The 26097-nt window shown below is 41.5% G+C and overlaps 1 protein-coding gene across 1 annotated transcript in view; it reads right to left on the bottom strand.

The window, feature by feature from the left end:
- Window positions 1-26097, bottom strand: part of CUX2 (cut like homeobox 2) — a 303004-nt gene that overhangs the window by 69728 nt on the left and 207179 nt on the right. Inside the window, exon 5 of the mRNA XM_031948557.1 lies at window positions 21524-21602. Coding sequence (XP_031804417.1) covers window positions 21524-21602 — 79 coding nt within the window. The remainder of the gene's footprint in view (window positions 1-21523; window positions 21603-26097) is intronic.

The raw sequence follows: 26097 nt of genomic DNA, 5'->3' as shown, positions 1-26097 counted from the left end.
GGAAGGATTCAGGGATGGCAGTAAAGAACTGGGCCACAAATGACAGACTGGGAGAGTCTGACAATATAGTGGTAGAGACAGGACTGGGAGGGCCTTAGAACAGGGGATGTCAGAACAGGGAATGTTACAGCCTTAAAACAGAGAATGTCAGAGTTGGGAGGAACTGGAGCAAGTACCCTGAGCTGCCAAGGCAAGCTGGCCATGGTGACTGTTAGGGTCTTTTAAATGGGTCAGGCAAGTGAAAACATGGGGTTGAACTTGAGCAGTCCAAAAGTAATTTCTGGGACCAGAGACCGCCTCATGGACGGGATCCTGGTCATATTGAAATAGTTTCATAAGGGGAGACATCTCCCTCTCTGATTGGCTGTGTGTGTGACCTCACAGACCCTTCTTATGCCCAGTGCAGCAAAAGGTCAGTCTTTTTGTCCTGGGGAAGCCGAGTGGATGGATAGCTAAGAGGTAAGGAGCTTGATAGTAAACACGTGGGTCTATTGCAGATCCGGTGTTCACTTGGGAGCTAACAGGTCAGGGCAATATGTGAGCAAGTATAATAAAAGACTTTAAGTTTGCACATGGCTGTTCTTGACGTGCTATTGGTTATTAAACTATGGTTTACAAAATCATGGCCAGAGACCTCTAAAGACCTCAGAAGAGGTGAGCCGGGTTACTGGTTGACACTGCAAAAGGTCAGTGGCCAGAGGATTCTCTGAAGCCCTGGGAATTAGGAGAGACTGGCAATGTAAAGAGCTGCAGAGTAACTCTAGGGCATTTGCAAATGAAGTGACTGCCCAGGGTTAAGTATTCTGCCCTTTACATGTGGCGCCCAACGTGGGGCTTGAACCCTCAACCCTGGAGATTAAGAGTCTTATGCTCTACCAACTGAGCTAGCCAGGCTTAAGAAGGGTTTGTGAGGTCACACACATGGCCAATCAGAGAGGGAGACATCTCCTATTATGAAGATTATCTCAATATGACCAGGATCCTGCCCATGAGGTGGTCTCTGGTCACAGAAATTACTTCTAGATCGCTCAAGTTCAACCTTATGCTTGCATTGGGCTGACCCTTTTAAAAGACCCTAACAGTGACTGGAGCAAGGATTTTACATGCATTTGATTCAGCCAGAGTCTCAGGGAAGCAGCTGAAGGCATTGCACATGTATGGAGCCTACCAATGATGAGAATCAATAGAAAAGTATCAGAGTGTGACTCTGTGATTTAATTATCAAGAGGGAACTCCCAGGTAAGGAAACTCCCTTTGTTATGCCACAGTTTCCTTTGATTGTTTTACCTCAGTTTCCCTAATTTTTCTACCTCAATTTCCCTGAATTGTTCTGCCTCAGTCCCCCTGGTTGCAACAACCCCACTGTACTATTAGGACTAATATAACTTAGGACTGCCTACTCTAAGGTTATAAACTGTCAATGTTTAATCTCAGATAAGGAGAAGATCTTCTATTTTAGACATCATGGCTTTGGGATTTCCCAACTTATCAGAATGTCCAGTGCTCACTCTCCCTCTCCCCCTTCTGTCTTTGTTCTCCTTTATCACTAAAGTCCTATAAAGAATCTCTGGAGTCTCACATTTGATATTGGATACTTTGAGATGAGAGGTTGATCCAGTCAATTAATTAAACTCTCCAATAAATAAAATATTAAAAACTCTCCCATCTCTATCTTACCTCTGTTTCTCTGGCATTACACCTTCACTGATGCAGATAAGCACCTTCTTTTCAACATGGAGTATTAGGGAGTACTTGGGATACTGTGGGATTAAGTAACTGAAATTCATGCAGCCGGTGAGATTCGAACACACGTCATACTGACTCCAATGCTAGCTCTCTATTCTTAATGCTATGTTGCTTTTCAGATGGGGATGATTTCCCTAAAATCAGTCATTTGTTGGGGGCATCAGGAACCTAAGGATTTCTCAGCTGGATGGGGATGGGGCGCTCTTTGTCACAGACCTTGCAAGGAAATGAGGCTGAAGATGTCCTCCTGCCTTGAATATATGGAGGGTCTGTCTATGACAAATAAATCTGATCCCCCTTGGGGCATCATGGGAACTTCTGGAGAAGTGGCCCAGGGGTTGGGCAGCCTGTCCTCCCGAAGTGCCCTTTCTTGAGATGAGCCTCTGCTCATCACTTCAGACAAACCTCATCACCATAAGCTTGTGGGGAGGTGTTTGCCTCTGAGAAGTTGGCTCAGACAGCCCCTCCAAGAGAGGGTATCCCCTTCCTCGCATCTCCAACCTGCCACCTAGGAGGACATGCTGCCTGTGGTCTCTGAAGACCTGAGCAGTAGAAAACAGGGCAGGTGTTCATATCATCTCTGCAGGAGTGAAAGTATCCAACAATCAGCATTTAGTAAGTGCCTACTGTATGCATCCAGAGGAATAAAGAAATACAATAAACATTTAGTAAATGACCACTATATGCCTCTCAGGAATGAAGGGATTCAACAATAAACATTTAGTAAGTGCCTACTATACGCCTTTCAAGAATGAATGGATCCAACAATAAACACTTAAGAAGTACCTACTATATGCCTCTCAAGAGTGAAGGAATACAACAATAAACACTTAAGAAATGCCTATTATATGCCTCTACGAGTGAAAGAATACAACAAATATTTAATAAGTGCCTACTGTATGCCTCTACAGGAATAAAGGAATACAACAAGTGTCTACAATATGCTTCTCAAAAGTGAAAGAATCTAACAATAAACATTTAGTAAGTACCTACTATATGCCTCTCAGAGTGAAAGAATCCAACAATAAACATTTAAGAAGTGCCTACCATATGCTAGACACTATGCTAAGCTCACTGAAGAAACCTTCTCCTCCTTCAGACTCAGTTCAATATACTCCTGCATGAAGCATATCCTTATCTCCCAATCTGCCAGTGTCCTTCCACACATATATATTGAACAGCTTTGTGCTTTGCTTGGCATTGAAAGCTCTTCATAACCAATCCCTGCACACCTTTCCAGACTTCTTGCACCTTACTCCCCAATACATACTCAGGTCCAAGGTCTCTGGCTTCCTGCTGGCCCACAAACAAGACTCTCCATCTCTCAGCTTAGGATATGCTCTCTGGCCATCCCCCATGCCTGAAATGCTCTTCTTTCTCATATCCACCTACTGATCTCTCCAGCTTCCTAATTAAAATCCCACTTCCTGCAAGATTTCCTCAATCTCTCTTAATTCCAGTGCCTTCCCTCTGTTAATGATTTCCTCTTTATCCCAAATATACCTTGCTTTGCATATATTTGTTTGCAGGCTGTCTCTGCCAATAGATTGGAAGATCCTTGAGGATAGGTACTGTGCTTTGCCTCTTTGGTTGTCCCTGATGCTTAGTAGGTGTTTAATAAACATTTATTGATTTATATCTTTTTTATCCTGTATATAACTTGATTTGTATTTATTTGTTTGCATGTTGTCTGTCTCCCCATTAGATTGGAAGCTCCTTGAGGACAGGCACTATCTTTTGCCTCCTTTTGTATCTCCAGGTCTATAATTCCTGGTATATAGAAGGTGCTTAATAAATGTTTATTGATGAAGGGACTGAATTTGTATCTACTTAGACATGTCCTTGTTTTCTCTCCCTTTAGGATGTAAGATCCTTCCTTAGACACTTCTTAGATGTGTGACCTTGATAAGTCACTTTATCCTGTTTGCCTCAGTTCCCTTATCTGTAAAATGAGCTGGAGAAGGAAATGGCAAACCAATCTCTGCCAAGAAAATCCCAAATGGGGTCATGAAGAGTAGGATGTGACTGAAAACTTATATTATTGTCTATAAAAGACGCCAAACAGAAAAAGGCCAAGTGAGTTTCAATCTTCGAGTCCTTCTTGTGGCTCATTTTCCCAAGTCTTATAATGTGGAAAGATGGAATCAGCCATTTTTAGCACATAGGAGGGTTTGCCTACAAAGCACTTATTTTGCCAATGAAAACTCAAAAATTGGTTGTTTTCTCAGGTAGATGAGACAATAAGAGCAGGATTGTTGTGAGGATCAAACAAGAGACTATTTGTAAAGTGCTTGGTGCGTAGTAAGCGCTATATAAATGCCGCTTCCTTTCTCTTTCCACTTATCTCATCTACAATGTCCTGTTTGTACAGAGCTGCCTGCCTGTTAATCTTCCTTCCATTATACTGTGAGCTCCTTGACTTGAGGGAAGGGACTTTTTTTTGGGAAGGGGGGATTTCCTTGTATATTCAAGTGCTTACTCAGGTGCTTAGCACAGTGTTTGGTACACAATAGGTGCTAAATAAATGCACCGAGTGATCTTCAGTTAGTTATTTCACATTCTAGCTGGTCTTGTCCACAGTATTTCATATCTGTTTCTGTCCTCTATCTCAGAGATTCTAGGAGAGGTGGTTCAGTGAAGAGAGTGGAAATGCTGAACCTGGTGGGGAGGTGTCTGTGAATTTATTTTACATATTATAATGACTGGATTTCAATCGAATTGGTTTCCTTTGTATTTTTCCGCGTGGTTTATTGTATGCTTTAAAGTCATTTCTTCCTGCCTCAGTTGCCTCATCTGAAAAATGGAGCTAATAATAGCATCTACCTTCTAGGATTGGGCAGTTTGGTGGCTGAGTGAATAGAGTCTGAAGTGAGGAGGATCTGAGTTCAAAGTCAGCCTTGGACACTTACTGTGTGACTCCAAGCAAGCCGTTTTACCCTTTGCCAAGAAAACCCCAAATGGGGTCAAGAAGTCACTCAACCCTGTATACCCCAATTTCCTCATCTATATAAGGAGCTGGAGAAGGAAATGGCCAACTTCTCCATAATCTCTGCCAAGAAAACCCTACATGGGATCAAGAAGTAGTCATTTAACCCTGTTTGCCTCAATTTCCTTATCTGTACAATGAGCTGGAGAAAAAAATGGCCAATTTCTCCAGAATCTCTGCCAAGAAAACCCCAAATGGGTCATAGAGAATCAGCCATGATTGAAAAATGACAGAACCTTCTGGGACTGGTGCAAAAATTCAGCACCTTGCATGCCTTAAAGAGCTCCAGAAATGCCAGCTATTATTGCAGCTGGCATGGTTCCCTCCCCAGCCCTCCTGGCACTCTCAGCCCTCCTCTGGGCTTAGCCCAAGGGGCACCTCCTCCAGGAGCCCTTCCCTCCTTTCTGCCCCACTGTTTATGCACTCTCCCAAGAATGACTCTGTACTTATTTGCATGGACACATTATATCCCACTGGTTGACTGTAAGCTCTCTGGGGGCTGGGGCTGTATCATTTGTCTTTGTAACTCTGGTGTCTGGGACATATTTAAAAGCGGATTTGTGATTTCAGACCTGCAGGGAAATCTCAGTGTGAGAGATCTGCTCAACCAAAGGAGGCTGGCACATGGTTTGTGACTTGGCTAAAGTCTTTGGGACACACTGACAGGTCAAGGGTCTTACAACCTACACGTATCAGAGGCAGAATTTAAACTTAAGCTAGGTAGCCCAGTGAATAGAGTACTCAACTGGGAGTCAGGAAGGTCTGAGCCTTGGATATTTATTATAGGATTCTGCGTAAATCATCTGAATTCTACTTCAGTTTCCTCATTTGTAAAATAAATTAGAAAAGGAAATGGCAGACCACTCCAAAATATTGCCAAGAAAATCCTCTGCCAAATTATAATTATAATAAGAGTAACCTACCTGTCTACTAAGGATCAAATGAGATCACATTTGTAAAGTGCTTACTTTATATCCTAGCTATTCTTATTCTCATTTCAAGACTGGCCCTCTATACCCTATACCATTGTTTTTCTTTTTCTTTTTCTTCTCATTTATTTATTTTCTAATAGTATGTTATTTTTCCAAATACTTATATAGTTTTCAATACATATTTTTGTAAAACTTTGCGTTCCAAATTTTTCTTCCTCCCTCCCTTACCTCCCCTTCCCCAAGACGGCAAGCAATCTGGTATAGGTTAAATATGTACAATCCTTTTAAACGTATTTTCGATTTTTGTCATGTTGTACAAAAAAAAGCAGATCCAAAAAGGATAAAAACCAGACCGTTCAAATAATAAGTTTCCAGCACACCATAGTCACTTAATAATTGCAGATTCAATCAAATCCAATTGAAGAGATTCTGATGTCTCCCTCGGGAGAATCTTAGGGCCTGTCCACATCGGACTCAACGGTGATGAGGTAACTCAGTACCCCTAAGCCTTACTTAATATTAACAGTGAGGGGCCTTATGGGAGTCAAACTCACTTGTACCCTTCTTTACATTCTAACCCATTCCAATGGGCCTCCATGGAGAGGCAGTTTCCATTCAGGAAGGCAGCCCCATTCCTAGAGAATTCTCATTATTTCCGAACACACAAAGAGTTAGGCTGCGAGCTGTTTTAAGTCTCTGCTCTAAAATGTACACAGTGATGATTATAATTTACTTCCCAGGATAGCTTCCGTTATTTATTCTCTCTCCCCCTCCCCCCCAGCATATTGCTGAGTTCCTAGATTTTTCAGCGAGCTTGCAAACTAATTTCTTCCCCCAATCCTCTCTGGGGTTAAGTCCGCAGAGCCCTCTGCTACCCGTTCTGAATTTCTTTTCCAGGAGTTTCTTTCAAGGGAGGGGGGCAGGAAAGAATTATTTAGAGGAACAGATGAGAAGATCTGTCATATTATGCAGCTTTAAAATGTATGGAACAGGCGTGCTGGTGAATCAAAGGTGTTCCCAACTATTTGGTCCAGGAGTGTTATTTAAGGCATCAGCTAAATGTCAGTTGCCGTTCCTATGAACGTAAATTGAAAGCGAGAGAGAAAAAAACAATAACAGCAACCAAAGGTAGGTTTTATAATATCCAGAGTCGGTTCTTTAGCAAACATAGAAGTAATGATAGCCCTGGGGAGACTGTGACTCTCTTCCTTCCTTCTTTCTTTTCTCCAAGAGTACTTAGCTCAGGGCTAATGACTCAATAAATACAGCTTGATCCAGAATCCTCAATAGCTCCCTATTGCTTGTAGGACCATATAGAGACTTTAAAATCCTGTATGAGTTGACTCTTGCCTACTTTTCTGGGATTATTGTTTATCATTCCCAGCCCCGACTGGCTAGCTTGCAGTTTTTTTCAAATACTCCCTTTCCTTCTGCTATCTTCATATAAGTTTTTTGGGATTCTTGGAAAAGGTTCTGCTTCTTAAAATCCCGAGCTTTCTTTAAAGCTCAGTTATCTATCATCCCCTGTGGGGAAGTTCTTCCTTTCCTCATTGGTTTCTCCCTCATCAAACAATCAAATATGTCCCGAGTTCAAATCCAGCCTCAGACACTTATTAGCCATGTGATCCTGGATAAGCCACTTGAAGTGCTTTCTGCTTCAGTTTTCTCATCTGGAAAATGGGAGTAATAATTCTTATATTACATGCCTTATAGCAGGGCTTCTAAAACTTTGTCCACTTGTGACGTTTTTTTGCCTGAGAAAGTTTTACATGACTCTGGGTATATGATATATAAACTAGCATTTAAACTAGTATATGGACTAGTATATAAACTACAAATCAAACACTTATTGATGATTAATCATAATTTCACCCCTTCCATATTCAATTATGAGATCCCCATAAGAGGTTGTGAACCACAATTCAAGAAGCTGGATCTTATAAGGCCAGAGGAACATGATGGAAGAGCTGATAAGTTGATATTTCTATGGCTTTGTAAGGTTTGCCAAAAGCTTTACATATAATCTCATCTGAGCCTTAGAAGACACTCACTAGGTGTGTGATCTTGGGCAAGTCATTTTACTTTTCAGTTTCTCTAGAAAATGAGGGGGGTTTGACTCAATGGCTTCTAAGGTTTCTTCCAGCTATAAATCTGTATTCTTGTGCTCCTAGCTGAGGGACTCTGGGAAATCACTTCAATCCTTCGGGGTCCCAGTTTCCCCATATGTAAAGTGAGTGGATTTTGCTCTAGATCTATGATTCTATGAACCCTCTGAGATAAGTACTATAGAAGTTATTCTGGTTATCTTTACAGTTCATTATGTATGTCAGGTTACACAGGCAGTAGTAGAAATAATATATATATAACATATAATATATAATATATTATATATGTACTAGCCAGCATTTATATACCGCTTTGAGGTTTACAAAATGCTTTGCAAATATGATCTCATTTGATTGTCACGACATCCCTGGGAGATAGGCACTGTTATTACCCCATTTTACAGATAAAGAAACTGAGGCAGACCGATGTTTAAGTAGCTTGTTCAGGGTTACAAAGTTAGTAAGTGTGTGAGGCTGACTGAGATTCCAGGGCCAGTGCTCTATCCACCATATGTAAGAAGAATTGCACTTATCATCTATTAAATTACTTGCCATCTAGGGGAGAAGGTAGGGAGAAGGGGGGAAAATTTGGAACAGAAGGTTTTGCAAGGGTCAGTGTTGAAAAATTATCCATGCATATGTTTTGAAAATAAAAAGCTTTAATAAAAAAAGAAAAATTATCCTTGCATATGTATGGGAAATAAAAGCTTTAATTAAAAAAAAAAAGACTCCATTCCCACTTCTGAAGATAACTACACTGAGTGATGATCTCATGGATCAACAAGACTCAGATGCCATACAGTAGCTGTTAATGACTTTGTGGGAGCAGCTAGATGGTGTGGTGGATATGACAGCTAGGGGCGCCATAGTGCACAATATTGGTTCTGAAGTCAGGAACTTTCTGAGTTCAAATCCCACTTCAGATACTTACTGGCTGAATGACTCTAATCAAATCACTTAACTCTGTTTGCCTCAGTTTCCTCATCTGTAAAATGAGCTGGAGAAGGAAATAGCAAACCAGTCCAGCATCTTTGCCAAGAAAACTCTAAAATGTCATGAAGACAAACTGAATATGACTGAATGAAAAAAAAAGTTTTACAAACTTTAACATGACATTGAAATTTTAGTTATTATTAATATTAGTTGCCTTTGTGAGTAGTTGAATGACTTTGAAGCCAGAGGAGTGGCTCTCATTCCTCCATGGGATTTTAGATTTGGAGCTGGAACAGACCTTTGAGGCTCTTGATTCCAAATGTCCCATTTAACTGAAGAGTGTTGAAATGACAAGACTACAGCTGGAGAGGGTCTGAAGTGAGATTTGAACCCAGTCTAATTCTTAACACTATCCACTATAACATACTGTCACTCATTCAACGTACAATAAAGCAATTATTAAGCACCTATTATATACCAAGTATTGAGCTAGGGTCTGGAATTCCAATATAAAACCACAAAAATTACTATTTTGTTATTGTTGTTACTGTTTTTGTTGTAACTGTTACTGTTGTTAACAATTACTGTTATTGTTTTTGTTGTTCGATTTGTATTTGACCCTTTGGGATCTCATTTGGGATTTTCTTGACAGAGATACCAGAGTGGTTTGACATTTCTGTCTCCAGCTCATTTTATAATTGAGGAAACTGAGGCACAGAGGATAAAAGTGACTTCTTCTTGACTCCATTGGGGGTTTCTTGGCAGAGATTCTGGAGTAGTTTGCAATTTCCTTCTCCAGCTCATTTTACAGATGAAAAAGTTGAAGCAAACAGGGTAAAGTGACTTGTCCAGGATTGTAATATGGCTAGTAAGTATCTGGGACCAGATTTATACTCGGAAGTTGAGTGCTCCTGACTCTAGGTCCAGTGCTCTATGTACTATGGTGCCACGTAGATGCCTTATCCACTGTGCTACTTACTTGTCCATAGTATGACATAGATAATACTAATTTATGATTTTCTAAGTCAATATGTATCCTATAGGGATCTATTTCAATTTTCTTTCTGTATTGGTCCTGGAAATTTTTTAATATAGTAAATTATAGTAAAATAGTAAAAAAATATCATCTTACATTGGTAGAAGGAGTTTTACATATTAATAAAATCACAGGTCTGGTCTCTATCTCTTACTCAATGGCTAATACATTATCATTATTGTTATTAATAATCATTATTATTTTGACTCAGATTTTTACCTGTAAAAGGGATTTCCTCTACAGATGAAAACTGGGAACACATTTGTATTTAACATTTTACAGTTGCTTTGGGTGCTAAGAATTTAAGCGCTTTGCTGTGGGTCACAAAACCAGCAGGTGTTAGAATTTGGACTTGAACTCAGGTTTTCTTGATTCCAAGTCTTCTATCCAGTTCTCCATAATTTCTTTTGCTTTGCATACAATAGGGGCTTAATAAATATTTTTCAAATTGAATGGAATTGTATACCACAGATTTATAGCCGGAAATGATTTCAAAGATGGAATCCTATCTTCCAATGGCAAAGTCTCTGAAAGGAGAATGACCTTGCTGGAAATCACCCAGACAGAAAAAAGCAAAATCAGGATTCGAACTCAGCACTTTGCATCATAATAAATTGTCTCTCCCTGCTGGGCTCTGATATGGATAACAAGAAGAATCTGTGACTTGGCTGAACTGAGATGAGGAAAATGAATGTTCTTGCCTGATCCCATGTGGCAACCCTGGCTTCTCATGTCATGAGGAAACACTTCCTGACATCGGAGCTAGCCAACAGTGGGCTGAGCTGTCTGGGGAAGTAGTGCCAAACCAGAGAATAAAGTCTTTCCTGGTCTAGCTAACAGAGCTTCCCTTAAGTCCTTTCCCTTCTCCCATCAACCTACCAAATCACCTTATCTTTATTTTTTATATAGCTCTATTTATATATATGGTAGCTATATGACGCCATGTTGGATAGAATGCCAAGTTGGAAGACAAAAGACTAATCTTTGTGATTTCAAATAGACTTAAGACACTTCCTAGCTGTGTAATCCTGGACAAGTCACTTCATCCTGTCTGCCTCAGTTTCCTCATCTGTCAAAGGAGCTGAAGAAGGATGCAATCAACCGCTCCAGTATCTCTTTCAAGGAAACTCAAATGAGGTCATGAAGAGTCCTAATCCAATGGAAGGACAATGACATATTTCCATGGCATCTCCCAAGATAAAATATAAACTTCTTGAGGACAAGGACTGTTCTGTTTTTGTCTTTGTGTACCTAGTGCTTAGTAGAGTGCTTGGTACACAGCAGGCACTTAATAAGTACTGACTGATTGATAGTATCTAGCACAGTGCTTCAGGGAACTCCTGTAGAAGGGGATTCTCTCTGTTATTGCATGTCATTGCTGCTGTCTTTGGGATTCTCAAAATTCTGGCCAGTGCCTAGGGCATAGAAGGTGCTTAATAAATGCTAGTTTATTAGCATTTATGTGATTTACTAGGGTCTACAGAGCCAGTTTGTGCCAGAGGACTGGTTTTTTCACTGTCTCCCTCCCTTCCTCCCTCCCCCTACACACAGTAGGAACTTCATAAATGCTTTTGGTCGATTGACTTTGAGATTCTTTTCATCTCTATACCTGTGATCATACGGTCCTATGATTGATTGATAGTGGGCTCTCTGTAATAGAAGCTCATCGGGTAGAAACTGGATGACCCCTTGTCTGGGATGTTTCAGGGGGACATCTGTGGTCCATAAGGACCCGGTGGCCCGATCTGCTCGGAGATCCTGGATTTGGATCCTCGCGTTTGGAAACGCGAGTATATGGTGACTTGCTGTTGCTCAGCTTCCCTCCTCTTAGTTTCAAGCAGCCACCGTGCTCTCAGGGAAAGCCCCAGCTTAGAACAGGGCCCGGGCAGACACGACCTGGGAGTCTAGAGCCGAGCAGCTTCATGTCAATATATGGATTAGGGCAGCTGCCAGATCACCACCCTCCCCGCTCTCCCTCTGAAGAACCACCAGGAAAAAAGGAAGAACAAAACTCAAATTTGGAAGCGTTTGAATGTACCAGTCCCTTTGATGTACTGAGTGCGGAGGGCCGACGGGGATGCTGGAGATGCCCGGAGAGGCTCCTGACAGTTAAGAGGAGACGGCAAAAGCAAACAAAAAAGGGATGGAAAATGGAACTGTCTTTGTGCGATAGCCCCTAACCTGTTCTTTATGCATAAAAACCACTTAATCAAATGACTAATTCATTTTGATTACAGTAGATCTGAACCTCCTGAGGAAGCCGGCAAAGGATTTATAATATTTTAATATAAGACAAGCCTTTCCAAAGGTATTGTCTCGGGAGCTCGATTTAAGGCAACTATTCTAACTTCAGCCACTAGCTGATGCTATTGGACATATAGACAGAGAAATATATATATATATTTTAGCATCTGCAGAGAATCGAGGAAGAGAGGGCCTCTTAACACTCCTACTAGGTCCATCTGAGGGGAAGCGGCAGGCGGGGGTTTGTTGGGCTTTTTTTAGGGAAATGGGAGGAAAAGAAACGACGTCCGAGAAGCTGTTTAAAAACACATATATGCAGAGCTATGCGTGAACCCCTCCAAAATATCACGGAGACAGAAGCCTCCCACCATCTGGGCCAGACTGAGTGCGTCTGTGTGGGTTTGAGCACTGGGTATTGACAGCCACTTGTCAGTCTAACTTTGAGCCCAGTGCCTTAACTTCTAATGCTGGAGGGGTTTACTGAGTCCTGTCTTCTTTCTTTTTCTTTCTTTCTCTCTCTCTCTTTCCTTCTTTCCTTTTATTTGCTCTCAAATCTCTGCCTCTTCTCTTTTTCTTTTTACTCCTGCTTTTTTCCTTCTTTCTCTTTTCATTTCTCTATTTTCTTTCTCCTTCCTTTTCTTTTTTCTTTTTCCTTGCTTCTCTCTCCTTTCTTCCTTTCTCTCCTTTCCTTTTTCTCATTCCTTTCTTTTCTCTCTTCTTCCTTCTTTTTCCCTTCATTCCTTCATTTCTTCCCCTTTTAATTTCTATTTTTCTTTTCTCTCTCCTTCATTTCCTTCCTTTTTATTTCTTCTTCCTTCCTTCCATTTCCTTTTCTATTTTTCTTTCTTTTTCTCTCCTTCCTTTCATTTTCTCTTTTCTTTTGTCCTTCCTTTCTTTTTCTTTCTTTCTCTCTCCTCTCTTATCTTGTGCTTTTCTTCTTTTCTCTTGTTCTTTTCTTTTTTATTTTTTTCTCTCATTCTTCCATTCCTTCTCTCCATCTTTCCTTCCTTCCATCCTGCCTTCCTTTTTTCTTCCATCCTCCCTCCCTCCTTCCCTTCTTTTTTCCTCCCTTCCATCTTTCCTTCCCTTCCTTCTTGCTTCCTTTCTTCCCTTCTCTGCTTTCTCCTGCCCTCTCTTCCTTCTCTCCTGCCCTCCCTCCCTCCTTCCCTTCCTTCCTTCTTTCTTTCCTTCCTTCCTTCCTCCCTCCCTCCCTCCCTCCTTCCCTTCCTTCCTTCTTTCTTTCCTTCCTTCCTTCCTCCCTCCCTCTCTCCCTCCCTCCCTTCCTTCCATCTTTCCTTCCCTTCCTTCTTGCTTCCTTTCTTCCCTTCTTTCCTTCTCTCTACTGCCATCCCTCCCTCCCTCCCTTCTTTCCTTCCTTCCTCCCTCCCTTCTTTCCTTCCTTCCTTCCGTCCTTCCGTCCTTCCTTCCTTCCTTCCCTCCCTTCCAATGGCACTTCAAAGACTACTCAGGGGTAGATTTGCCAACTATTTCAGCTTGGGGAGAAAGAGGACACCTCAACTGAGAATCATTGATATTTGCCGAGATCTTGTGCCCCCAATTCCTCATGTGTCCAATGTTTCCAATGCTTCCAAGATACACCACTGTATCATCCTTCCTGGGGACCGGCCCACTTTTCACGTATATTGTAGGTTGTATAAAACATGTATAAAACACCATGTATATTGGTGTTTTAGAAACACTCCTTATTCTAGTCCCTTAGCTCTCTTTCCATTCCTAACCATTTTTCGCAGTTAACTTCCTAAAGTGCAGCTCTCACCAAGTCTTTCTCTAATGGCTCCCTATTACCTCCAGGGCCAAATGAAAAATCCCATTTGGCATTTAAACCTCTTTACCAGATAGCTCTTTCCTATGTTTTTGGTCTTAAATTTTACTGCCTCTACGTACTCCATGTTACAGCCAATCTGGATGACTTACTTGCTCTTCTTCACACATAGCACTCCATCATCTCCTATCTCCATGCCTTTGCACCAGCTGTATCCATACCGGCTATATCCATATGCTCTCCCCCTCACCATCTCTAACTTTAAAAATTACCCATCTTCCTTTTTGACTCTGATCAAGATTTACTATTCCCAACACCTCAGCTACCATTACCTTTCCCTCTAAGGTTTCCTTCCACCTACAAAGTTCGGAAGTGTCTGCTATCTTCCTGATTAGAACATAAGCTCTTTGAGGGCAGGGAGTATTTTTTGCTTTTTCTTTATATCATCAGTACCTGGGACATTTTAAAGATCTAATAAATGCTTATTGATTGGTTAATTAAGTTCTTGAACTTTCCTTAGGAATAGTTAGAGAAACTAAGTTTGGTTGACCACCAGTTAATGAGTTACATCCCCTAGGTAACACATTTGCATTTCTGAGGATTTTTGATGATCTAATCCAAGAAATGCTGAGTTTTCAGTCAAGGTCATTGAAGAAGTCGTTTTGATTCAAGGTGGGATAATGATGAAGAGAGGACTTCAGAAGTAGCTCTAAGGTCTTGTGGCTAGAGACTGTGGGCTTTTGGGTGAAAGGAAGTAGGAGTGTTTGCTTTAGTATGCAACACTCACTCCCTGTGTCTCTTTGACTCTCAGTCTCTATCTGTCTCCTCTCCCTCCTTCCCTGTCTCTCCTCCTCCCCCTGTTTCTCTGTCTCCCTCTGTTTTCCCCTCTTCTTTTTCCTTTTCCTCCTCCTCACCTCCACTATCACTTCCTCTCCTTCTCTCCTATCTCTATTTATCTGTCTCTCCTCCTCTTCCTCTCTCCTCTCACCCTCCCTTCCTTCCTTCCCTCCCCTCCCCATTTTTCTATATCCCCTCTCTCTGTCTTCCTTTTCATTTCTCTTTTCCTTTCTTTCCTCTCCCCATCTCTCTTTTTCCCCTGCTCCCTTCTTTCTCCTTTCCCTCCCCTCACCCATGCTGTGTCTGTGACTTAGCTGTGCACTCCCCATATTCCTGCAGCCTGTTGAGAGGAATCTTCAGTGATGATCTGCTTTTCCCTTTCTCTCTGTTTAATGCTAGGGGGACCTGAATTTTTGAATGCCTCCATTTTTGAGGCGCATGTGGGCCTAAGATACAGAATAGTGCAGCTGAGAAAGTACTCAACTTGAAGTCTAGAAGACCGGTATTTTAACCTTTCCAACTATGTGACCTTAGACTTAATTGCTGAATTGCTCTCAGCCTCAGTTTCCTTATCTGTAAAATGAAGAGCTTTGACTCAATAACCTCTAAGTCCCATTTAAATAGATGACCCCATGATGCTGTGTGCTGGTAGGAAGGGCACTGACTAATCCAAGTTATGCCTCAGTTGTCCTAAATGACTTCTTCTTGAGCTCCCTAATTCATCTTCTTACACTTGTTTTTGCTGCCATCTTCGTTTTTTTTCCATTCCCTGATCAATAACTCTGGATGGGAAAGACAGATTTAGCATGCTCTTTTTGATGGGGAGATGATAATAATAATAATAGTAATAGAATATAAATATAATAATAATGATAGCTTAAATATAGATATAAAAACTTAAACAGTTGTAAAATACTTAAAAAATATTATCTTATAAATTTGATCCTGGACACTGGTGCTATTATTATCTCCATTTTATAGATGAGAAAACACATCCAGGAAAGGGAAATGATTTGTCTAAGATCCCATGGGTAGTAAGTATCTAAGGCAGCATTTGAACTCAAGTCCTCTGTCCCCTAAATCAATAATCTCTCTACTGTACTTCTCTGCCTCTCCTAAATGCAGTTTCCATTTTGAACAATTTTTTTTCCACCTCCAACAACTAGCTAGAGCTAGTGTAATAACTTACATTTACACCATGACTACAGCATAATTTTTTTTTCTTTTCTTTTCAATGTTTCTTCCTTGTCCATATGGACACTGCCTCTGGCAGCTCCTTCCTAGTCTATAGGGGCAGTTCCATTATAGATCCAACCTTCTTGCTTATTCAGTCACTGTAATAATAACAACAATCATTGTTGACATCTCCATAGCGATTGGCGGCTTACAAAGGAATTTGCTCAGAACCACCCTGCAAGCTTTCTACTCCAGTTATTCCCATTTCACAACAGAGGCAAAAAGAAGTTAAATGGCCCAAACATCCAGTGACAGAGCCTGGACTTGAACCCAACTGAAGTTCCAAATTTCAATTCCAGTATTAATTAGATATAGGGCATCCCCAAAGACCAATAATGCAAATGCTCATTCTCTCCTAACCCCAGAGTTTTCATGGGGACTAATTGTACGATATACTGCTGGCTAACATATACGGTACAGAAGAACAGTTTGGCGATTCTTAAATTAGCAAACTACTTATTTTTGCTCCTTTTGCAAAGGATAATAATGTCTCAGCTTAAAAGTAAAAGTATTTTGAGTTGCTGAATCTTAACCAGTTTCAGAAACTGTTGATGGGGCCTGGGTCCCCATTGTGAAATTCAAACATAATCTCATTTGCCAATGGGTGCCCTAATGGTTCAAAAATAGTACATCTTAAAAAGAATAGAAGGAATGATTAGCCTTGTCAATGAGAGAATAAAAGGACCCTAATGAATGAATTTGCTAATTGTTCTTCTCTACTTTGGACAGCAGTCTTCAGCTGTGAAAAATAGACCCACGCACACCATAATAGATGTTTATGTCTTGTAGCTCTATCTACACATTACACATAGGATACCACACATACATACATGCATGCACACATGTAGGCAAAACACCAGATAGGGCTAATGATCTAAATGCCATATTGGTCTGGTGATCCCAACACTTGATCCTGAACACTTGCTTTTAGTCCAGTTCAAGAAATAACTATTAAATGCCTACTATGTGCCAAAGGTATTATCTACTACAAAGATGAAAGAAGGCAGCAAGAGCTAAACCCAGAATTTAGATAACCTGAAATCCAGGGCTTGGATAAATGATCATTCTTTCAACAATAAGTCTAGAGGACTCACTGCAAAAAACCTGAAATTTCCAGTTTTGGGAAAGAAAGGAAGAGAAAGAGAAAAAAAGAGGGAGGGGAAAAAAGAAGAGAAAGAATAAGGGAGAAAAGAAGAAAAATGATGAAAGAGGAAGGTGAAAGAAAGAGAGAGGAACAGGAAAAGATGGAGAGAAGAGGAAGAATGAGGGAGAGAAAAAGGAAGATAAAAAAAGAAAAGAGAAAGAGAAAAAGAAAGAAAATAGAAAAAGGAAAGAGAAGAAGTAAAAAAAGAAAGTGAGATGAGAGATAGAAATAGCAAAAGAGGGAGAGAAAGAGAAAGACTGAAAAAAGAGAAAGAGGAAGATTAAAAAAAAGAGGGAGAAAGGAAGAAAAAGAATTAGGGAGAAAAAGAGGAAAATAAAAGAGGGAGAGATGAATTGAAAAAAGGAGGAGAGAAAGAGGAGGATTAAAGAATGTGGGAGAGAAAGACAGCAAGCGAGAGAAAAAAGGTAAAACTGAGAGGGAGAGAAGGAGAAAGAAAAAAGACAGGAAGAAAGAAAAAGACAGAAAAGAAGAAAGACAAAGACAGAAAGGAAGGAAAGAAAGAAAAGAGGGAAGGGAAGAAATGAATACAAATTTAGAAGGAAGAAGGGAAGAAAGAATGGGAGGGAGATGAGAGAATGTGAAAGAGAGAAAAAGAGGGGGAAAAGAGAGGAAGAGAAAATCCGACTCACCATGTCAGTCCTCTCCTTGCCTCATCTCTATTGCCAGGCCATTGCTGGACTGGCTGCCCTGATTTTAACTAATCACTCAGTTAACAAGTTAGCTCCCTTTAAGCTCAGGCGGGTACCCAGTGATTCGGCAAACACAATAAAGAAATCAGCCCGTCACCGATACAGAAGTCAGAATGAGGTTTAAATCAAATCATCCTCGACAACAATGACATTAATTATGCTTTTAACACGTTTTTACTGCTCTGTTTTTTTTACTTCACGCCACATCTGTGTGAACAATATCAAAAAGATTTACGATTTTCTTTCGTAATTACAGACATACAGCCAGCTCACTTATCAAAATACTTGCTGAGCAATCAGACCATATAGCATTCTCGGCAAAAGATTTGTGTTGACAGCAGCCATTCAAAACAAAAATGTTGAATCAGGGCTTCCAAAAAAAAAAGCCTTCGACAAATAATTTGCCTGTCAAGAAACAGAAAAACAGGGGAGTGAGCGTTTGGGCATTCTGGCGAATTCTAACGGAATATTATTTCCAAGGGAGGGAGCTGGGGCTGAGATTCTCAGAACACTGGCAACTGAGCTGACATTTGATTCTTGTATCTCCAGATAAAATTTAATGAGAACAAAAATATGTCTTCCTAATTCCCCTAAGAAATCATTAAAACATTTTGTTATTCTTAAATGTCTCGAAAATGAATTAGAGGCCCTGAAGGAGCCTTTTGTAGGGTACATCTCCATCAGTTACAGGCTGCTCATTCTCAGACTTGTTGACAGCTGGGGCCGACTTCCCCCATCTCGTATTGAGGAGAGCTGGGAAATGAGGCAATCAAAACCCATATCAGGCTAGGAATGACCTTCCTTTTTAGTTGGGGGTGGGTGGCAGGAATATGGGACTTTTCTCTTAATCAAGGGAATTATTGGGTCCCTTGAGTCAGTCTTGGTTTCCAACATTGAATACCATGAAAGAAGAGTCCTTGGATTGTTTAGGATATATAGCTGGAAGGGACTTCAGAGATCATCTCCAAGGTCACACAACTAATAAGCATCAGAAGCAGAATCTGAACCCAGTTTTTACGATTCTAGAGTGTTGCCCCTGAGGAATCAGGAGTCTGTATTCTATTGGGAGTGGTAGTAGGAAGGACAGATAAATATAATCCATGATCCTTCGGAGGCAGCTCAGTGGCTCAGTAAATAGAGTGTGGGGTCTGGAAGATCCAAATTCAAAGCCAGCCTCAGACTTAGACTATGACCAGCTGAGGGTGAACCACTGATTGTCTTAATTTACCAGAGAAGGAAATGGCCTCCGATAGCTTTCCTATGAAACGTCCCACGAACGGACATTACTGACATGCAGGAAGAGCTGGACGTAACTGAATGATGACAAAAATGATCCTTTGAGGAAGAAGAGGGGGAAGGCATTAATAAATAAACTAGGGAGATGAGAGAAGGCTTTCTGTAGAAAACTGCTAGGGATTTTAAAGTAGATATGGGGTCTAGCCTGTGCAAAGACAAGGAAATTGGAGGCAGAGAGGCTGGACTTTGGTTAACAGATCTCCAGTGAGGAAGAATCCCATTAATCTCAGAGGCAGCCCATTCCCTCGTGAGACAAATCTAACGATCAGAAGATCTTTCTGAGTTCCAAGCATAAATTCGCCCCTTTTTAATTTCCACCCATTACTACCCAGCTGGACCGAGCTGAATGAGCCACTTGGATTTCCCACCACAGCCTGTGGATTATTGGAAATTGATGATCAGATGACCCTGAGCCTTCTATTCTCCAGACTTAATACTCTCATTTTCCTTCAATTAGTTCTCATGTGAAATAATCCTGAGCCCCTTTACCAGCCTCACTGCCTTTCTCTGGGGAAGGGGGGTCAGCCTGTCTCTGTCTCTACTACCTTTGCTCTACATGCACAGAAAGTACCAAAAAATATGGTGTTAATTTACAGGCCATTGGGATGTGAAAGTTACATGCATTTCAAATGGAAAGTGGCCAAAATGAATTAGAATGCATGGACAGGTCTCTGAGGAGGGAGGGACTTGTGGGCAGGTTAAGTCAGGGAAAGCTTTCCACTGCACACTGAAGCTCATGACGGGGAAGACTCCTGGCTGTTGCCAAGAAAAGGATCAGGTGCCCTGGGAGAGAGCAGAAAGTCTGAGTCAGGGATAGACCACTGTCTTCTGAGAGATGACTCTTCTTTGGAGGGACTGGGAATTTCATTTATAAAAGGAACTCTCAATGAGGAAACGCTTTCCATGAATGCAAATTAGCACCCATCCTGCAGTTTACTTTGTCTGAAACCCCATGCTGCTAAGCCACTTGCCCAGGGTCACACAGTCAGTTTTGTTAGGGGGGATACCTGGGCCAGGTCATCCTGCTGCTGGGCTTGGCTCTCTGCCCACCCAGATTTATTTCTAATTGTGTCTCCTGCTTTCAACTCAGTCAGGTTATGCCATCTCTTTGTAATATTAGCTTAAGAAAAGACTTGTAAGAAAGCAAACTGTTGGGGAGGGGGTGAGACTTTATTGGCTGCATCTTAAAATCAAATAGAAATGAATCTGGAGATCTCAGTTGGAAGTCTGGGTCTGTTTCAATTATTAACCAAGTGTCCTTGCAAGCCGTTTCCTCTCTCTGGGCCCCAGTCTCTTGGAAATGAAGATGCTGAAGGAGACTATGATTTCTAAGGGTCCTCTCAGTTCTGATATTCCATGTTCTAAGGTTCCACCTAGCTGACATTCCCTATCCTAAGACCCCTTTTATGTTTGAGATTCCATTTTCTAAGCTCCCTCCCAGCCCTGACATTCCATGTTCTAAGGTCCCTCCCAACTGTGATTAAGTTCTAAGACCCCACTTATGCCTGACAATCCATACTCTAAGGCCCTTCCAGTTCCGATATTCTTGGCTCTAAGGTCACTTCCAGCTCTGGATTATCTACGTCACAGTTCCCTTTCATTAGCAACACTTGAATTAGGGTGACATTCTTGCTCACCTGAGAATCCATCCTTCCACCAGGATTCTGTGGTTTTGGGACATCCTAAGTCAGCACTTTTGCCTATTAGTTCTGGAGAACTGAGGGGGGAGAGGTGGTATTGAATGTTGATAATAAAAACACCTCAAATTTATTGGATGTTTCAAAGCCTCCAAATACTTTCCTTGTAAGGATCATGAAGGGGTGAGTAGTTTAGGGGTTATTACCTACTCCCTCTGATCCATTTTATAGAGAAGCAAACTGAGGTTCCTTAAGAAACAAAACTATTTTCCATGGATCCCTTGGCTAGCGAGTAGCAGAGACAAAATCTAAACCCAGACCTTGAGGCTCCAAATCCCAAGCCCTTCCCCTGCAATGTGCTGATTTTGCAATGGCACTGGAGGTAGAGATAGACAGTCAGGGAAAGGGCTCCCGGGGCAGTAGGAAAGGGCAGATCAATGGAGTCTATACCCAATTCCATTATCTTGTTCACCATCAGAAAGGGCTGGGAGTTGCCTTTTTCTATATCTTAGTATCATCGGACACTGGGCCTTGGCAGGAAAACAGCCTTTCTTTAAAGGGAGCTTCTCACTTGATCAGAGGGCCAAGGAAGGGCTAGACCAGGAGCTGTTGGAGAAATATGGGAAAGCTGCCCAGCTGCCCAGCCAACATCTATTGAACCAGAGGGACAAAACAAATGCAGGAGTCTGAGGAGGAGGGAGAGTACCTGCCCCAGCAGCGTTCCCCAGGAAAGAGGGGTACCCAGAAACCTCACCTCCAGGACAGCAAGGCTCCACCAAGAATCCATCACAGAGTTCAGTCTGCTCCGGCTCCAGCTACTAGGTTACCTCTGTCTGCAAGTCTTACCAGTTCCTCCGCACCATTAATTATTCACCTAAGTGGTCCCGGCATTTCTTACCTGGGGCTTCAATTAATTGCTTGTAGACACTCAGGAAGGCAGACTCGGCCTCCTGGCTCCTCTTACTAAGGGCAACCACCTTTGGGATCCGGAAGAAAAAAAAAGACAGGAAAGAGAGAGAAAAAGAAAAAAAGAGAGATCACTGATAACTATGGGGGTCAAATTTGGGCCGGAACTTTAGCTTTTTACATGTGAGTACAACCCTGGGGGGGGGGGGAGGCAGGACGAGAGGGATTCTGCAACAAGCCCACTAACTTCATCGATTAATTATATGAATATTTAATTATTTACTTATGATTAATTTAATTTAAAATTTTAACTTATTAATAATTAATAAAGGCTTTTATTAAGCATCTACTGTGTGCTAGACATCACTAAGCACTGGGCTGCAAAGACAAACATGAGAACTGTTCCACTTTTAAGGAACTCATGGGTTGGGAGAGGGTTGGGGAGAAGACATACAGACAAATTGGGAAAACATAATTATTTTGAGAGGAAAAGGCGACTTGTGATTGGGGGATCAGGGAAGGCCCTCGTGTAAAAGTGCAGCCTGGGTTGAACTTGGAAGGATGCTCAGAAACCGAGATGAGGCAGGGGGGACATCCTAAGTTAGCCGAGGGGCCTCTTTTAAGCTGTTCCAGATGCAGGATGCTCGCATGACACATCTGTTGTGTTTTTTTAGGCAATATGTGTGTGCACATGTGGGCCCCAATGTATGTGTTTTGGAGGAAAGGGTTAAGTTGAGAAGACTTCAGTTTTCTGTTTCTAAAAATTAAGATGAGCCCAGAGTAGTCGTTCCAATTTAAAAAAAAGTTAAAAGGGCTCTTTGGCCATTACATGGTCTCTTGAACAAGGAGTGAGCCAACGATGGCATTGAATGAATGAGGAAATCAAAACCGTAGCATTCTGGGAGCTGAGAGAGAACCTTTATTCACTCAGAAACAGCGATCGAGTGCCTCTCACACAGACCAAGGGGTCTTTCTGGCCTCCACCCCGCTTTTACCCTCCCAGCACACACTCACACACTCAGACAGACAGACAGACACACAGACACAGACAGACACACTCACTCACACAGAGACAGACACACAGACACAACTCCAAATCCTGGAGAATGGCACCAGCTGGGGCTCTGCCCATCAGCTGAGCCAAACAGGCTTTGTGTGGTCCACACAATAGCAACAAGATGCTTTGGGTCTCAATGCTTCGTTGCCTGGTGATTGATTTGACCACGACTGTCCAATCCCACCCCAAGGAGTTCCTGGGACGGTCCACACTTGAGTATTTGGCTGCGATGTCTCAGGCACTAGTTCTTGGGTTGATGGGACCTTTGCAATGGTCTTATTATAGGAAATGTGGGTTATGACGGGGTTTATATGCCAGATAAGAAAATATATTTTCTTTCTGCTATAGAAAAATCTGACATTGATGTGATTTCCTAGCTATGTTATCCTTTCCTTCCCTTCTACTCTCCCTCCCTCCCTTCCTTCCTTCTTCCCTCTTTCTCTCTCCTTCCTTTTTTCTTTGTTCCCTCCCTTCTTTTCCTACTTTTTTCCTTTGTTCCCTCCCTTCTTCCTCCCTTCCTTCCTTCTTCCTTATTTTTCCTTTGTTCCTTCCTTCCTCTTTTTTCTTTCCTCCTCTTCTTTTTTCTTTTTTCTTTTTTCCTTTGTTCCCTCCCTTCTTCCTCTTTTCTTTCCTCCCTTCTTATTTTTTCCTTTGGTCCTTCCTTCTTTTCTTCTTTCCTCCCTCCCTTCTTCCTTCCTTTTCCCTTTGTTCCCTCCCTCCTTCCTCTTTTCTTCCCCTTTACCTTCATTTTCCTTTGTTCCTTCTTCTTTTTTCTTTCCTCCCTCCCTTCTTCCTTCTTTTTTCCTTTGTTCCCTCCATTCTTCCTCTTTCTTCCCTCCCTTCCTCCCCTCTCTTTTTTTTCCTTCCCTCCTCCCTTTTCTCCCTTCCCCAGACTGTACAGAACTAAAATTGACTTTGAGTCCTGCTTTTCTGAGTCATTCGAGACAATAATATAACAACAGCTGACATTTTTCTCTCACTTAACGGTTTTACAAAGCTCTTTACATATACTCTCATCTGACACTCACAACTACCCCATAAAGTAGGTGCTGTTTATTACTCTCATCTTCCACACGTGCAAACTGGGCTTCTGATTCAGTGACTTGCTCGCGGCCACATAACTGGTAGGAGTCCTGAAGTTGGATTTGAATTCAAATTTCTTGCCGCCGAGTCAAGTTTGCTCCAGCCACTAAACCAGATCACTTCCCTACCAACAGTAGCTAATATTTTTTATAGCACTTAAGGTTTCCAAAGCACTTTGCAAATAACATCTCATTTGATTTACACAAAATCCTGTGAGGTCAGTGCTGTTATTCCCATTTGACAGAAGAGAAAACTGAGGTTTAGGGTCATCCAAAGAAAATTTGAACCCAGAAAGATCTGCTGGACTCCCAGTCCAGGGTTCTACTCATGTTACTGGGTTAACTGCAAGCCTCTAAGTCCTGCATTTGAATAAGCTACAAATGTCCACGTTTTCTTATTCATTTGAAATCTCCCCATTCGTCTTTCCCTTCAGCGCCTTCAAGTCAGAGTTAAATATATCCCTATAAAACATTTCTGATAAGATCTTCTCCCTTTTAATCATTTACCACACGATCGTTGGGGTCTGCCTTCAGTCTAGGAATGACGGCTTCCTGAGGCTGCCTCTAATCGGCTCTTTACAAAGGCAGTATAATAAAATTGATAATAATAATGGTGTTGGTAATTCTTGTTTATGTCCTTTTATGATCACCAAGCACTCTGGGAATATTCCCTCATCTGAGATGTCTATAGTGCTGAGCTTGCTCAACTTCAGTCTGTGGGCTCCAAATCACGTCTGAGCTTGAAGCCTTTCTGTAATGTAACCCAGCTGCTGATGGAAGCCCTCTCCTGATGGGGAACTCGCTACCTCCTGATGAACACAGCCCGTTCCACTTTGGGATAGTCACAGGGAACATAAATCCCATTTTACAGAGAAGGAAATGGAGGCAGACAGAAGTTAAATGGCTTGCTCAGGATTTCCCTACTAGGGAAGTGATCACATTTGAACTCAGGTCTTCTTCTTCACTCCATTCTCGGCACTCTCTGTCTTATCACTAGCTGCCACATTATGGAATCGTTGTCTTGTGATATCTTTTCATAAAATCCAATTTTAAGATTTGGAAAGAACCTGGGAAGTCATCTAGTCCAACTTAGATCCCCCCCCAAGAAGCCCTTTTAGAACACACTTGGCAAGTGGTCACAAAGAGTTGGCTTAAAGACCTCCAAGAAGGGGGAGCCTTCTACTGCCGAGAAGTACTTCGGGGCAATTATAATTGCTTCTGAGTGTTTCCCTACAACCAGACAAAATTAATTTCTTTGCAATTTCTACATATAGCTCCCAGTTCTTCCCTCTGTGGACAACAGAACAAATCTCTCCTCCATGACAACCTGTTAGTTATTTGAATATGCTCACGTGTATCTGCATCCTCTGCCTCCTTGCCAAGATTTTTTGCCCCTCTGGGTAAAATATCTCCCCCTTCTTCTAGTGATGCTGTGGACTCAAGGTCTTTCGGTATCCTGCTTTTCCATTCCCTGGGCCTTCTTATTAACAAAGGATTCTAGAAACTGGCTTAGAACTGGAAGAATCCTAAATGTCTGTCTAGTTCAATGCTCTCATTTTTTGGAAGAGCATTGAAAGTCAGGAAATTTAATCACTAAGTCACAAAGAAAATTAGGATCAATGTCTTTCCAAAAATCTGGTATCCAGAACAAAATTCCAAAGAGGTGTGATCTAGAATGGAACTCCAGTTGTGGCTTCCATGGAGCAGAGTTCAAAAATATTAAAGGGAAGCTAACAGCTTGGTTAACATAACTTAATTAGCTTGAGTAGCAAAAAACCCTCCAACCGTCACTTTGCCTTGGACTCAATGAATTTCTTCTTCCACTTCTGCTGCCTTTGTGCTCTTGAAATTCCCTTAGCACCTGTGCCCTTTTCTCACTGGAACATCCCTCTGCCTTTTGTGGTACCTTTCTCCTATTACTGAATTCTTATTGGAACTTCATTTTAAGGAGGGGCCCATTTCCCTTCCCCTGACTCTCCCATCAACCCTGCCTTGCCCTCTCATTTTGTGCTGCGCTTATTCTCAGTGGCTAGCATACAGTGGGTATTTAATAAATGCTTACTGACTTCTTTTAGTCCGGATAGTTCTTTGGCTAGGATTATAAAACCGAGTGGTTATCTGACTGTTAGACAAACATACTAGAACATTGACATTCAAATGAATGTGGACTCCTTCAGAGTAGTCTGTTTCAGAGGCTATTCATTTATTTCAAAGATGAATATTATATGAATATAAAATGTTATATGAATAAAAAAATCCTTTCTTCAAAACCCTTCTGAAAGCTCCTCATTTGGAAGTGGCTGTGATTCATTCACATTCAAGACAATTCAATAAAAAAAAAAACAGTTTTTCCTTCTGAATGCTTTTTGGAAAGACTGTTAGGTGGTATAGTGGACAAAACGTTGGATCATGATGACCAGATCGTTT

The sequence above is a fragment of the Sarcophilus harrisii genome, chromosome 1 (assembly GCF_902635505.1).
Source record: "Sarcophilus harrisii chromosome 1, mSarHar1.11, whole genome shotgun sequence".
In the NCBI taxonomy this organism is placed as follows: Eukaryota; Metazoa; Chordata; class Mammalia; order Dasyuromorphia; family Dasyuridae; genus Sarcophilus; species Sarcophilus harrisii.
This window is presented reverse-complemented; position numbering and strand designations above follow the sequence as displayed.